Here is a 13,228-nt window from a genome sequence, read left to right on the forward strand (position 1 = left end):
CTCTCTCTCTGCCCTTCCCCCCACTCATGCTGTCTCTCTCTCTCAAAATAAACAAATAAACTTAAAAAATTTAAAAAAAAGATTATTCACAACAGCATTGTTTTATAGTTCTAAAAAATGAGAAGGAGCTCAAATATTCATTGATAGTAGAATGGATAATAGCTCTGCATCAGTGTGGATGGATCTCAAATCTAGTGGTGGGCCAAAAAAATGATAAAAATAGTAGAGCAACACCTACTGTATTTCACATCAATGTATAATGTGAAACATATAAAACTAAACAATTGCACGTCAAATGGTTAAAATATAAGGGATACAATGGTAATATTCAGGATAATAGGAAACTTCAGTGATCTTGGTAATGTGTTATTTCTTAAATTGTATAGTGGGTACATAGGTGTTCATTTTTTTACTCTTTAGCTATATGTGTACATTATATAAACTCATATGTATGATATTTCATGTTTAAAAAACTAAATCACTGAAGGACAACTCCAACTTTAATGTTTATTTATTTTTGAGAGAGAGTGTGAGCGGGGGAGGGACAGAGAGAGAGGAGGACAGAGGATCCGAAGAGGGCTCTGTGCTGACATCAGAGAGCCTGACTTGGGGCTCGAACTCACGAACTGTGAGATCATGCTCTGAGCAGAGAGTGGGACGCCCAGCTGATGGAGTCACCCAGGTGCCCCAAGGGACAACCTCAACTTTAAAATAGCAATTTGGAATTAAAAAATGACCAGTTTGCAGAAGAATGCAGTTCCTGACAAAGCCAATAGGTGTACTGGTGACCTAAGCTCTGTCAGATACCCATTTCCTGGACTTTGAATCTTGAGCAAGTGACTTTGAGAGGGAGACAGCAGGTAGGAACCGTTGGAGTGAGAGCAGCAGCAGCACAGAAGCAAGGCTGTTCTTGGTGTAAATTTCAGTGTTTGGCTCCTTTGTTTGGGACAGGGCTTCTTTGATGATTTTCCGAGTCAGCCTTCCAGGCGCTGTTTGGTTCTTAATGTTCCCTGTAACTTTCTATCGAAGACCCCTTCTTCCGTCCCTCCTTTCTTTATTCCTAAAAACAAATTTGGAAATAGAAATTTCCCAACTATTGTTTTAATTTTCAAAATGAGGAGTTCTTATGAATTTTGAATCTATTTGTTGAAGTGTAAAATAGTAGCACCTTAATTGCAAGAACATCAAGATGATGGAAATGACAGCACTTTTTTTTTTCCCATAATTGATAGATGGGCTTGAAAAGTGGTTTGAGGGGTGCCTGGCTGGCTTAGTAGCTGGAGCCTGCAGCTCTTGATCTTGAGTCATGGGCTTGAGCCCCATATTAGGAACAGAGATTACTTAAAAAAAATTTAAAAGTAGGGGCACCTGGCGGGCTTAGTCAGAAATATGTGCAACTTGATTTCGAGATTGTGAGTTCAAATCCCATATTGGGTATAGAGATTACTAAAAATAAATAAATAAAAACCTTAAAATAATTTTAAAAAGTTAAATCTAAAGAAAAAAAGTGGTTTGATAAATAGTCAATAATTCAGTTAATTTGCATTTAGGTATGATCTAAGTTGTCTTTCTCAGCTGAAATAGCGATTAAAAACAAGAATCCAGGGGCACCTGGATGGTTCTGTCGGCTAAGCGTCTGACTCTTGATTTTGGCTCAGGTCATGATCTGGTGGTTCATAAGATCGAGTCCTGAGTAGGGCTCACTCTGGCAGCTCAGAGCCTGCTTGGGATTCTTTCCCTCCCTCTCTCTCCTCTCTGTCTACCCCTCCCCCCCACTCACATGGGCACTCACTTTCTCTTAAACATTTAAAAACAAGAATCTAAATAAAAATGTACTTAGAAGTAGGCTTTCAGATTGTTGTGTCACAGTTTTAAACCAGTGCATTAAAAAATAAACATTGTATTACATTGCTGTTAATACAGAATATAGTTTTGTATACTTGAATGGAAAATAATTTTTATGTTTTTTGAATCTTACCTTTCAGAATTCCTTTTTTAAATATTTATATTTGTAATTTGTTAGTATAGTATTCTATAACTCATGAAAAATTGTAAAATTGTGTAATTTATAAATATTATATATGGTGGTTCATTGGGATTTTAGAAATAGAGATAAAATTTTATTGTAAAGTTAGGTTAATGAGCATAGCTGAAGAAGATATGAAAAAGATTTTCATAGCTGTAAGTTATCTAGGGACGCCTGGGTGGTTCAGTCGGTTAAGCATTGACTTGATTTCGGCTCAGGTCATGATCTCACGGCTTGTGAGGTCTATCCCTGAATTGGGCTCTGTGCTGACAAGCTCAGAGACTGCTCTGGATTCTCTCTCTCTCTCTCTCTCTCTCTCTCTCTCTCTCTCTCTCTCTCTCTCTCTCTCCTCCCTCCCTCCCTCCCTGCCTCCCCCCCCCCCCCCCCAATAACTAAATACGTAAATAAACTTAGAAAAAAAAAGACGGTTGATCTGGACTGGTGTCTTTCAAAATGTGATTCTTCAGTTGCTAGCATGCTCTTCTGAATGTCCCTATCTAAGATCTCCTGAAAAAAAATCTTTGGGTGTGTGGATGAGCTGTGGAATCTGCATTTTGAGCAAATAACAGCAAACATTTTATGGTTTGACTATTTTTCAAGTACTGTTCTAAGCACACTACATTAACTCATTCTTCACTGCAACCCTGTGAAGTGTAGGTACTCTTGTTATCCCATTTGACAGAGGGGAGGTGGGGGTGCAAGTGACTAATTCAGAGCAGGAATTTGAGGTAGAAGTGACTAAGAAGCTTACGGTCACACAGCTAATGAGTGTTAGGGCCAGGATTGTAGGTAGGAAACTGACAGGGCATCTCCACGCTTACTTGGAGAACCACTACTCTAGTCCAAGTCCTTGGAAATTGGAAAAGCTTTATTCTAAAATAATAGGAAAGTCAGGAGGGAGGGCGATGCACAGTAGTACTTACCTTAGCACTACCTAGTAGTACTGTCTATGAATTTTAAGTCTTTTGTCAGTCAGCACTTAGTAAAAGTTGTCCTAATGCTACTCCATGCTTACAAAACTTGACAACAGTAAGTATGTTCTGTAGCACATCATTAAAGTTGTGTTGTTTTATTGTTTTTGCCAGAATCCCAGGTAAAGGTTTTCATTTGATACACAGTAAAGCTTTGATAAAATCAGATGTTTGTAGAATGGAGATTTTATGTTTCAATTGAGTTTTGAGGTTGTCAGGATCACTGGGGGAAAACATAATACATGCCTTTGGAAGTCTTTCTGAAATACAGTCGCATACTTTAGTACCTTAATCTATTGGAAAAAATGCCACACCAGTCTGAACTTCTATATGAACTCCAGGGTGATCTTAGTTGCATGTTTAAGAAAACTTAGCCAGGTTTTGTTTCTTTGTTTTCCTTTCTCCTGGAACAGTGATTCTCAATGTACTGCACATATAAATCACCGGAGAGGCTTCAAAAAATTACTGATATCTGGGTCCTACCCCTAGTGGTTCTGATTTAATCGGTCTGATGATTCTAATGTGCTACGATTGAGAAACCGCCGTTCTAGAATAAGGATATGTGGGGAAATTTTCTTGGTTTCTTTTTTGTTCCAGTAAATTCAGATAACACTGAAAAATATACAAGATAGGAGTTAGTAGAGAATAGATAGAATAGTGAAGAATAGAATAGAATATAGATCATTGTCTCACAGACTGAAGCATATAACACTTGGCAATTTTTGTTTTCTTTCAGATTCATTATTAAACATGGGTGCATTTTTGGATAAACCCAAAACTGAGAAACATAACGCTCATGGTGCTGGGAATGGTTTACGTTATGGCCTGAGCAGCATGCAAGGATGGAGAGTGGAAATGGAAGATGCACACACAGCTGTTGTAGGTATTCCTCACGGCTTGGACGACTGGTCATTTTTTGCAGTTTATGATGGTCACGCTGGATCTCGAGTAGCAAATTACTGCTCAACACATTTATTAGAACACATCACTAATAATGAAGACTTTAGGGCAGCTGGGAAATCAGGGTCTGCTCTTGAGCCCTCAGTGGAAAATGTCAAGAGTGGCATCAGAACTGGCTTTTTGAAAATTGACGAATACATGCGTAACTTTTCCGACCTCAGAAATGGAATGGACAGAAGTGGTTCAACTGCAGTGGGGGTCCTGATTTCACCCAAGCATATCTACTTTATCAACTGTGGTGATTCACGTGCTGTTCTGTACAGGAATGGACAAGTCTGCTTTTCCACCCAGGATCACAAACCTTGCAATCCAAGGGAGAAGGAGCGAATCCAAAATGCAGGAGGCAGCGTAATGATACAGCGTGTTAATGGTTCATTAGCAGTGTCTCGTGCTTTGGGGGACTATGATTACAAGTGTGTTGATGGCAAGGGCCCAACAGAACAACTTGTTTCTCCAGAGCCCGAGGTTTATGAAATTTTAAGAGCAGAAGAGGATGAATTTATCATCTTGGCTTGTGATGGGATCTGGGATGTTATGAGTAATGAGGAGCTCTGTGAATTTGTTAAATCTAGGCTTGAGGTATCTGATGACCTGGAAAATGTGTGCAATTGGGTAGTGGACACTTGTTTACATAAGGTATGTAAGTCTTTTTGTTATAATTATAAATACCCTATTAATTTTGAAAAGGCACGGTAAGTAAAATTAACCAAACTTAAATTTTGAAAACTTTTCCCTTAGGGAAAACCTGTGTATTTTTAAATTATCTTCATCAGAAATGACTTATTTATTTATTTGTTATTATTAATTAATTAATTTATTTTTGGCCATCCTCGTTTATCTCAGCCTTCTAATTTGAAAATTAGGTTTAATAAGCTTGTGGCATTTGTTCTCATTTAAGTACTTTATGGCTTGTTGATGTGGCAAGGGCATCTATACAGAATTGTGCCTTTTGATTTAAATTCTCAGCACTGGCAATAAGCTGTCTTATGCCTGATTTTGAAGCAGTTTGGTGAACCATGTATATAGTATAGTTCTGTATTAGATCTACAAAAGATATGCCAGAGACCTAGGCTAAGTCAAGTTTTGTGATTTATATCTGAGCCTCCTGGCAGATGAGATGAAAACCGAAGTAAAAGTACAAATTGTGTATATCTTATTGTCTAATAAAAGCAGCTCTTTCCTAGTGATAAAATCAAAAAGGAATTTTCATGTGGCTCCATGTAAGTGATGTATGACATGGTGGAGAATATCTTAGCTTTTGTAGAAGATACCAGAGTTCTTTTCCTATAGGTGTTTTTGTCAGCAGTGATTCAAAACCAGAGACTAACGTAAAATACAATCCTGTGAAGAATTCCTGTGGAACATGAACGTTTAGTTTTATAATGTTCTGTGAATCTTAACTTGATACAGTAATAGGGAAAGAAACTCCAGACTAACTTATTTAGCAATTCCCTTCAATGTTTTTAAAGTATTCAGTAGTTTCCAATGGGTTTTGACAGTGTCTGTATAGCAATCAGGTAAAATTGGAGTTATCTGGCCAGTGCCTAGGATATGCGTGTATTGTATGACTCTGATTGAAAAGATAACTAAGGCAAAACTAATCTTTGATTATATGAAAGAAAGGTTTTGACTTATTTATTCTGTCTAGATTAGAACTGTTCTGTCTCTCCACCATGTAAGTTGCTTTGGAAGGTACAAGCATAGCCAAAAAATTTCCCAGGAGGGATCTCTGAGTCTATGGAAGTACCCAGGTTTTGGTGAAGTGTCTATTTCTTTTCCATAGAACGGGAAAAGGCAACTTCAAATAGACAAAATTTAAGGGCTGCTATTTGTAGTTGGCAGCTTTTTTCCGGAAGGGTTTTTAATGGTGGTTCCTTTAGCTCTTTTGATTTTTTTTTTTCCTTAAGCGCACTGTATTCTTTTTTTTTTCTTTTCTTTTCTGTTTTTTGTTTTTGTTCTTGTTTTTTTGTTTTTTTGTTTTTTTTACCTGGACAAGTTAAGCACTGAAGGTATCGATGGCTGTCAGTGATTGAATAGTCAGTGGCTCAAAAATGCCTTCTCCTTGGACTCTAAATAGAGAGATTCTGACCTGCAGCTTTTTGAGACAAAAGCAAGCAGGTGTTTTTTGGCCTGACCAGCAGATGAAAACAGAATTTTCCCTGATTATCAAACTAGTATTTACTTGGCTATTGAAAAAAATTCCAGATAATCCAGAACATATAAACACTCAACAATTTTGCCTCTCACCTAACTTGGCTACATTCATTGTTGTGGTATGTATCTTTCTAGTCTTTTTTTGCCTGCCTGTGAGTGTGTGTATTTTTATTAAAATGAGATCATTATACTTGTTATTCTACAATATGCTTTTTCATTCAACAATATGCTGTAGAGAGATCGCCATGTTTGTAGGTGTCAGTCTAAATCATTTGTCATGGTTGCATAGCATTTTGTTGAAAGAATGGCATGTAGTTTTGAAGGGAATAGCCACAATCTAGTAGGTCTGTAATTTGGAGTAAAAAAGAAGTTGTGTTGTGGATAAACTGCACTCTCCCTTCCGTAGAAAGGATGCTAGTTTTCAGGAATTTGACTTGACCCTTCAGAATGGAGTTGAAAGGATTCTGGTAGCATATCTTCATATCTTCGCTTGATAGCTTTTATCAGTTTAAAGTGATTAAATATTCCCGTTGATGGCATTAAACATTCTGAATTCCTAGAATCTCAGAAATGATAAATTACTATAGTAATGGGGCAAAAGATTGGAACACATGATTCATTTAGTTGTAGTGGAAGTTGACCATCATAGTTCCTTTGAATGAAGCTGCATTCAAATTGAAATCAGTTTTGAGAAGCTTAATTAACTTTTATGTTGAAAGATTACAGACTTATGAATGTTTTGAACCTTGCCTGTTACTTAATGGAATTAAATATTAAACACCTTATCCATTTCTGTTTTTCTAACTCCATAATTTTGTCATTTCACTCATTTGTATTGTAAAACTAAGGGTTAGCAATATTATAAAAACATGGACGCCTGGGTGGCTCAGTCAGTTAAATGTCCAACTTTGGCTCAGGTCATGATCTCATGGTTTGTGAGTTCAAGCCCCACATGGCGCTCTCTGCTGTCAATACAGAGCCTGCTTCGGATCCTCTGCTCCTGCCATCCTCACATCAAAAATAAATAAACATTAGGGGCACCTGGTGGCTCAGTTGGGTAAGCGTCCGACTTCTGCTCAGGTCATGGTCTCACGGTTTGTGAGTTCGAGCCCCGCATCTGGCTCTGTGCTGACAGCTCAGAGCCTGGAGCCCACTTCAGATTCTGTGTCTCCCTCTCTCTCTGCCCCGCCCCCACTCATACTCTCTCTCTGTCTCTCTCAAAAATAAATACAACATAAAAAAAATAAACATTAAAAAAATTAAAATAATGTGAGTAGGGGCGCCCGGGTAGCTCAGTCGGGTAAGCCTTTGACTTCGGCTCAGGTCATGATCTCGTGGTTCATGGGTTTGAGCTCTGCATCATGCCCTGTGCTGACAGCTCGGAGCCTGGAGCCTGCTTGGGATTCTGTGTCTCCCTTTCTCTCTGCCCCTCCCTTGCTCGTACTCTGTTTCTCAAAAATAAACATTAAAAAATTAAAAAAATATATGATTAAAATAGAATATGATTACTTTGAACTTAGTCTGAAAGATTGAATACAAAATTTTAGATTTCATGGAAAGCACTTTAGCCTTGTGCTTGGCACTTAGTGATTGCTCAGTAAGTGAGAGCTACTTCAAGAGGAGAAAGCGAGAATAGACACAGTTTTTAAGTATTGAAGTTTTCGTGATAATAAATTTAAATGATGTGTTAATATTTTCTAACACTTGTCATGCCCTAATAGTTTACAAGCACTTTTATATGTTAACTCATGAAATCTTGGGAGATTGTGATAATCATCGTAATCACAATAGCATCAGTAAATTACTGCTTTTTATGAGCAAACGCTATTCTAAGCACTTTACAGGTATTTTAACGCATTTAATTTTCACAACCATGAAAGGTAGTTAGCATTATTATTGCTAATGATAATCTTTTTCTCAGGATTGCCACTTAGCAATATGAAGCTGTAAGTGTTGGATGACTCTGGTCAGGCATTACTCTCTTTAAGATATTTAACTGTAGGAGAGAATAGTCCCTAAGAAAGCACCCTTCCCATTTTATTGCCAGTGCTGGCGTCCATGGTATTTATGTTAATTTCAGGTTGCATAGAAAACATAGCGGCTGTTTGCATAGCCTTTCATAACTTATAAGTAACCCTCATTTATCCTCCTAGTAACCTTCTGAGGTGAACAAAATAAAAATCTATTTCCAATTTGCAATTAAGGAAATGGAGGCTTGACATTAAAAGATAGCTGTAAGTCCTGTTTTGGTGAGTGTTGAAGCCAAGAGTAGAATTCACGTTTCCGGACTCAAGTTTGGTGTGTTTATTGCCAGTATTTCTCAGAGGGTTTCATGAAAAATTTTTCCTGAAGGATAACACTAAGTACAAGATGAATAACATTTGCAAACAAATACGAAGATGTTTTAAGTAAAGTTACTAATCTTGATGTCCTTTTAAAAAATCTCATCCCCCTTAAGCAACCACATATATTCTTCCAAATAATTCTGTGTTTATTATACAAACATACAGGAGTATAAAAATAGGCGGAGGGGTTGGTTTGTTTTTTACTGTTTACAGAAATGGATCATACTATGCATGTTACTTTGCCACCTGCTTCATTTTTCGTAAATTATAAAACTCAGTGTTCCTTTAAATTGTTCTTTTATTTTTCTTTTAAAATACTATTTGAAAAAAAAATACTATTTGATATTCCTAAATTCAGTTTATATGCTACTTATCAGAAGCTCATTTATTTCATTTTGCTTTTTTTTTTTTTTAAGTTTTATTTTTATTTATTTTTGAGAGAGAGAGCATGCACGGGAGGGGCAGAGAGAGAGGAAGAGAGAGAGAGTCCCCAACAGGCTCCACACTTTTTGCATGGAGCCTGATGTGGGGCTGGAACTCATACACTGTAAGATCATGACCTGAGCAGAAATCAAGAGCTGGATGCTTAACTAACAGAACCACCCAAGCTTATTTATTTTAAAACATGAGATAGTACTTGATAGTTGGATAAAATTGAGGTAAGTTAATGACTTATTTTCCAAAGGCAGCATCATTCCAGATTAGTAGTCCAATACGGAAAATGCACTTGTGTATCCCCCAAAACAACTGTTCAGCTCTAAACTCAGGAGTTTTTCCATTATAGTTTTCAGAAAATAGAATTCTGAATAATGCAAAGGTAGACCTGGATCGTGTTAGAATGGAGTGTGGTTGGGTATTTTGGGGCGTGGAAGGGAAGGACTGAATGTAAAAGTATAGTCTGTAGTGTAGTGATTCCCAAACTTTCTTAGTCCCATGTTGCCGGAGTGTCTTAGTAATTTTTTCACAGTGCTACTTAGCCATAGTAATATTTAACAGATACAAGTGTTTATGTAGTGAGATGCAAACTTAATGAGTATATATGTCTTAACAAAATAATACACATACATTGAAAAAATACTTTATTTCATTCTTTAAGAAACTACAGTTACATATTAATGAGATATGTGTACCTGTTGGTCACTGCACGACTTCTCAAACATTATAATTATTGGGCACGGCCATCTTCATTGCCTGTATCACATTGATTTTTTTTTTTTTTTAATAGGACTTGCTTTTTATCACACCAACTCTTAAAACCCCGGCTTTGAAAAGACAGGATGTCATTGAGAGGAATATCGCATTATCTAATGTTAAAACTGTGAATTACTTCACGGTAGATTGTGGGGTGTCCACAGATGTGAAGTATCACTGTATTTCCCCTTATTTTTAATATCTCTGTGAGTACATCACAGCACCCTGGGGCTTTTTGGTGCACCATTTGAGAACCATGGGTTTAGTATTAGAACATAGGCTTTGGAGCCAGACAGCTGGGTTTTAAGTTATACCGCACCACATAGAATGAATTCGGGTGAAGTTGCAGTTTCTACATCTTATAAGATAGCGGTGAATGATAATATCTTTGTGGAGTTGTTGAGGGTAAAGCTCTTGGTAAGTGCCTGAATAGTTCTCTGGTTTATAGACCTCGATAAATTTTAATTCTGTAGATGATGGTTGTGAAACAGGGAGGTGAAGGAAATACAGGTTCAGGGAATAAGGTAATGGTGGAAGGGAGTGTTCTTGAAGTAATCATAGACTCCATCTCTCATGGATAGGTGAAAATTTGGTCTATTTTTGAAGTTTGGCTGGTGTTTGAACATGTAAGTAAGATAAGCACAGTACCAGGCTGAAAAAAATGATTAAAAAAATGAGGAATATTGATGGTTTACTTATCAGATACTCAGATACTCATTTACTAACCTTGGCAATGGTATTCTGTTCACAACTTACTTTCATATGCCATGTTAACACTTGATCCAGGACACTTCTTTATAACCGGGCAGCATTCAGCTTTAAAATTAACCACATCAGATTATTTTCTGTTTCCATTTAAATGCCCTTACATATGGCAGGGACGCTGGCTGCTTTGACCTAGAACTATCCGTTAGTGGTCTAATTCCTTAGAGTGGTACTGCTGTGCTGTTGTCAAAAAATAAAAAGAAGAGGCACTGAAATAATCAGTTTTAAATATCTGGCTAATTGCTTCAGTTCACCAAGCTGGATTTGTTTTGTTTTTATCATGTTTCATTTCTGAACTTAATGAAAAATTTATACTGATTATGTAAGGATAGTTTATCTCTAGAAAACTGAGGAGGCATAAAGGGAAAAACATCTTTTTAAGTTGCTGTATAAAAATTACTGAAACGCACTCATACGTTGTACTTAGGGGAAAGTCATCTTTATGTAGAAATAGAAGCATCCTTGAAATCACACATGTTTAGGTGTAAATGTAAATTATTTCCTTTATTTTTTGATATTTAAACTTCCTTAAACTATCTTTCAGTTAATTTTCCAATTGGTAGGATTTAATTTTTATAACATAAAACCCTAATGGAAATTGTGTGTGTGTGTGTGTGTGTGTGTGTGTGTGTGTGTGTGTGTCTTGAATGTCTATGGTATAAAGCTTTTCCTGACCTGAACTTACATGGTAAATCCTGTAGAATGTGTTGACTCTTTTTTTGGGTGGGAGGGGGAAGCTATTTGGAACCATGGTGTGTTTATGTGTGGATATGTATATATATTCATACAGCCATTGTAGTATTTCTAATATTAAGTCATTGTGAAAGTCTTGGTGGGTTTCATTAAAGAACGAAATTAGTTTGGACCAATCCTGATTTTTTGGAAATCGTGATTTTTTTTTTTTTTCCCTCCCAAATACAGAGAATCTGGTTATATACTCATGATGTTTCTTCCTACTAAAGCATGCAAGTCTGTGAAAAGTTTTTTTTTTTGAAGCCTTCTTAAGGCCTGGCCTCCATTGCCTTCACATTTTGCAAGATCTTTCTGTCTTTTTGGCTGTGTCATGTGGGTTCCAAAAAAGTGACAAGTCTGAACAAACAGTGCCTGCCTAGATTCTGGCCATACTGAATGAAAAGACTAGAATGGATGTGGCCTAGGCTTTTTTCACTTGAGTTGGCAAAGGGCACCATCAGACAAAATAGCCTACCACCTACATTGATTTAGTTTGTTTAGAATCATAAATAGAAACCATGGGGGGGAGGAAGGGGGTTGAAAAGTCACTATTTCAAGAAGTTTTATTCTTTTTTTTTCTTTATTTTTAAAAAATGTTTATTTTTGGTAGAGGAAGGGAGAGAGCATGAGCAGGGTAGGGGCAGAGAGAGAGAGGGAGACACAGAATCCAAAACAGGCTCTAGGCTCTGAACTGTCAGCACCGAGTCTGACGCAGGGCTGGAACTCCTGAACCGCAAGATTATGACCTGAGCTGAAGTCGAACGCTTAACCTACTGAGCCACCCAGGTACCGCCCCGCCCCCCTTTTTTTAAGAGAGGAAGAGAGAGCACGTGAGCTGGGGAGAGAGAGAGAAGCTTAAGCAGGCTCCACACTCAGCGTGGAGCCACATATGGGGCTCGATCCCACGACGCTGGGATCGTGACCTGAGCCAAAATCAAGAGTTGCATGCTTAACCGAGTGAGCCATCCAGGTGACCCAAGCACTGTTTTATCCTGTTCTAAGAAACTCAGTTAAAGTGATATATCTATAGGAAAAGTAATGAGAAAGTTTTAAATTCATTTTTCATAATCTTACGGTAGTAGTCTACTTTTTAAATATAGATCATTTGTACGTGATAGTGTGATTAACAAGGCAGCAGTAAAATTTGTCCTTAAGTTAGCAGGTTTAGCTCCCCTCTGCAGACTCTGACCCTGTTTGTGATTCTGTTTAACAATATGATGGCTTTTCTTCAAAAGTTCTTCTATCTGACTGTATAGTATCTCAGCCATCCAGTTACATTCCATTGTTTGCTATCCTCGGAATGGTTTATAATCTGTTTTCTTCTCTGCTTAATTGTTCAGTATAGTCTCTTGAGTATCCTAATGATCAGTAATTTTCAGCTGTGTCAAATTCAGTGGCGTTTTGCTAGCATTGCTCTAATGCAGGTTAATTAGGTGAAAATTACACACTTGTTTGGGAAGATGTGTTTTGGGCTTGAGCCACTTTGGGAATATGTAGTCTTGAGTGGGAAACAGAGTTTAGAAGATGTAATGCATATAAAGATGCATCTCCTCATTTCCTCATTTGTGGAGTGTTGGTGGGTAAGAATAGGTACACAGAATTAAAAGTCATAAAATAATTCCAGATCTACCCCTATCTAGAGATCTTAATTCTTCAGGGAATGCTTCAAATAGTTCTTTGGAATGGAAATGAATGTGTTGAATGTGTGCATTCTGGTGATTTAAATAAACTATAATTGCTTAATGTAATTAACTCTGTTTTGAATTAAATAATAGGAAGTTGCTGGACTGTAGAAATATAATTCTTTCTTTTTCTTTCTTGAATATACAGGGAAGTCGAGATAACATGAGTATTGTACTAGTTTGCTTTTCAAATGCTCCCAAGGTCTCAGATGAAGCAGTGAGAAAAGATTCAGAGCTGGATAAGCACTTGGAATCACGGGTTGAAGGTAAGTAAGAAAGGTGCTTTTTTTTTTTTTTTTTTTTTTTTTTTTTTTTTTTTTAAGAAGGAAAGGAAAAGTATTCTTCCTTGTTTATCAAGTAGTTTTTTTTTTTAATTGGGAAAAAATGACTAAGTATTTCTAA

At 37.1% G+C, this 13,228-nt stretch overlaps 1 protein-coding gene across 5 annotated transcripts in view; it reads left to right on the forward strand.

Moving 5' to 3' along the window:
• The window catches only part of PPM1B (protein phosphatase, Mg2+/Mn2+ dependent 1B), a 91,696-nt gene that overhangs the window by 52,237 nt on the left and 26,231 nt on the right, over positions 1-13,228 (forward strand). For 4 of the 5 annotated variants that reach the window (XM_019466427.2, XM_019466505.2, XM_019466355.2 and 1 more), the window contains exons 2-3: positions 3,734-4,593; positions 12,975-13,092. In XM_019466427.2, coding sequence (XP_019321972.1) covers positions 3,748-4,593; positions 12,975-13,092 — 964 coding nt within the window. In that variant the 5' untranslated portion in view covers positions 3,734-3,747. The remainder of the gene's footprint in view (positions 1-3,733; positions 4,594-12,974; positions 13,093-13,228) is intronic. The other variant, XM_053890650.1, reaches the window with a different exon arrangement.

The sequence above is a fragment of the Panthera pardus genome, unplaced genomic scaffold, assembly GCF_024362965.1.
Source record: "Panthera pardus isolate Hobbes unplaced genomic scaffold, ASM2436296v1 HiC_scaffold_25, whole genome shotgun sequence".
NCBI classification, from domain to species: Eukaryota; Metazoa; Chordata; class Mammalia; order Carnivora; family Felidae; genus Panthera; species Panthera pardus.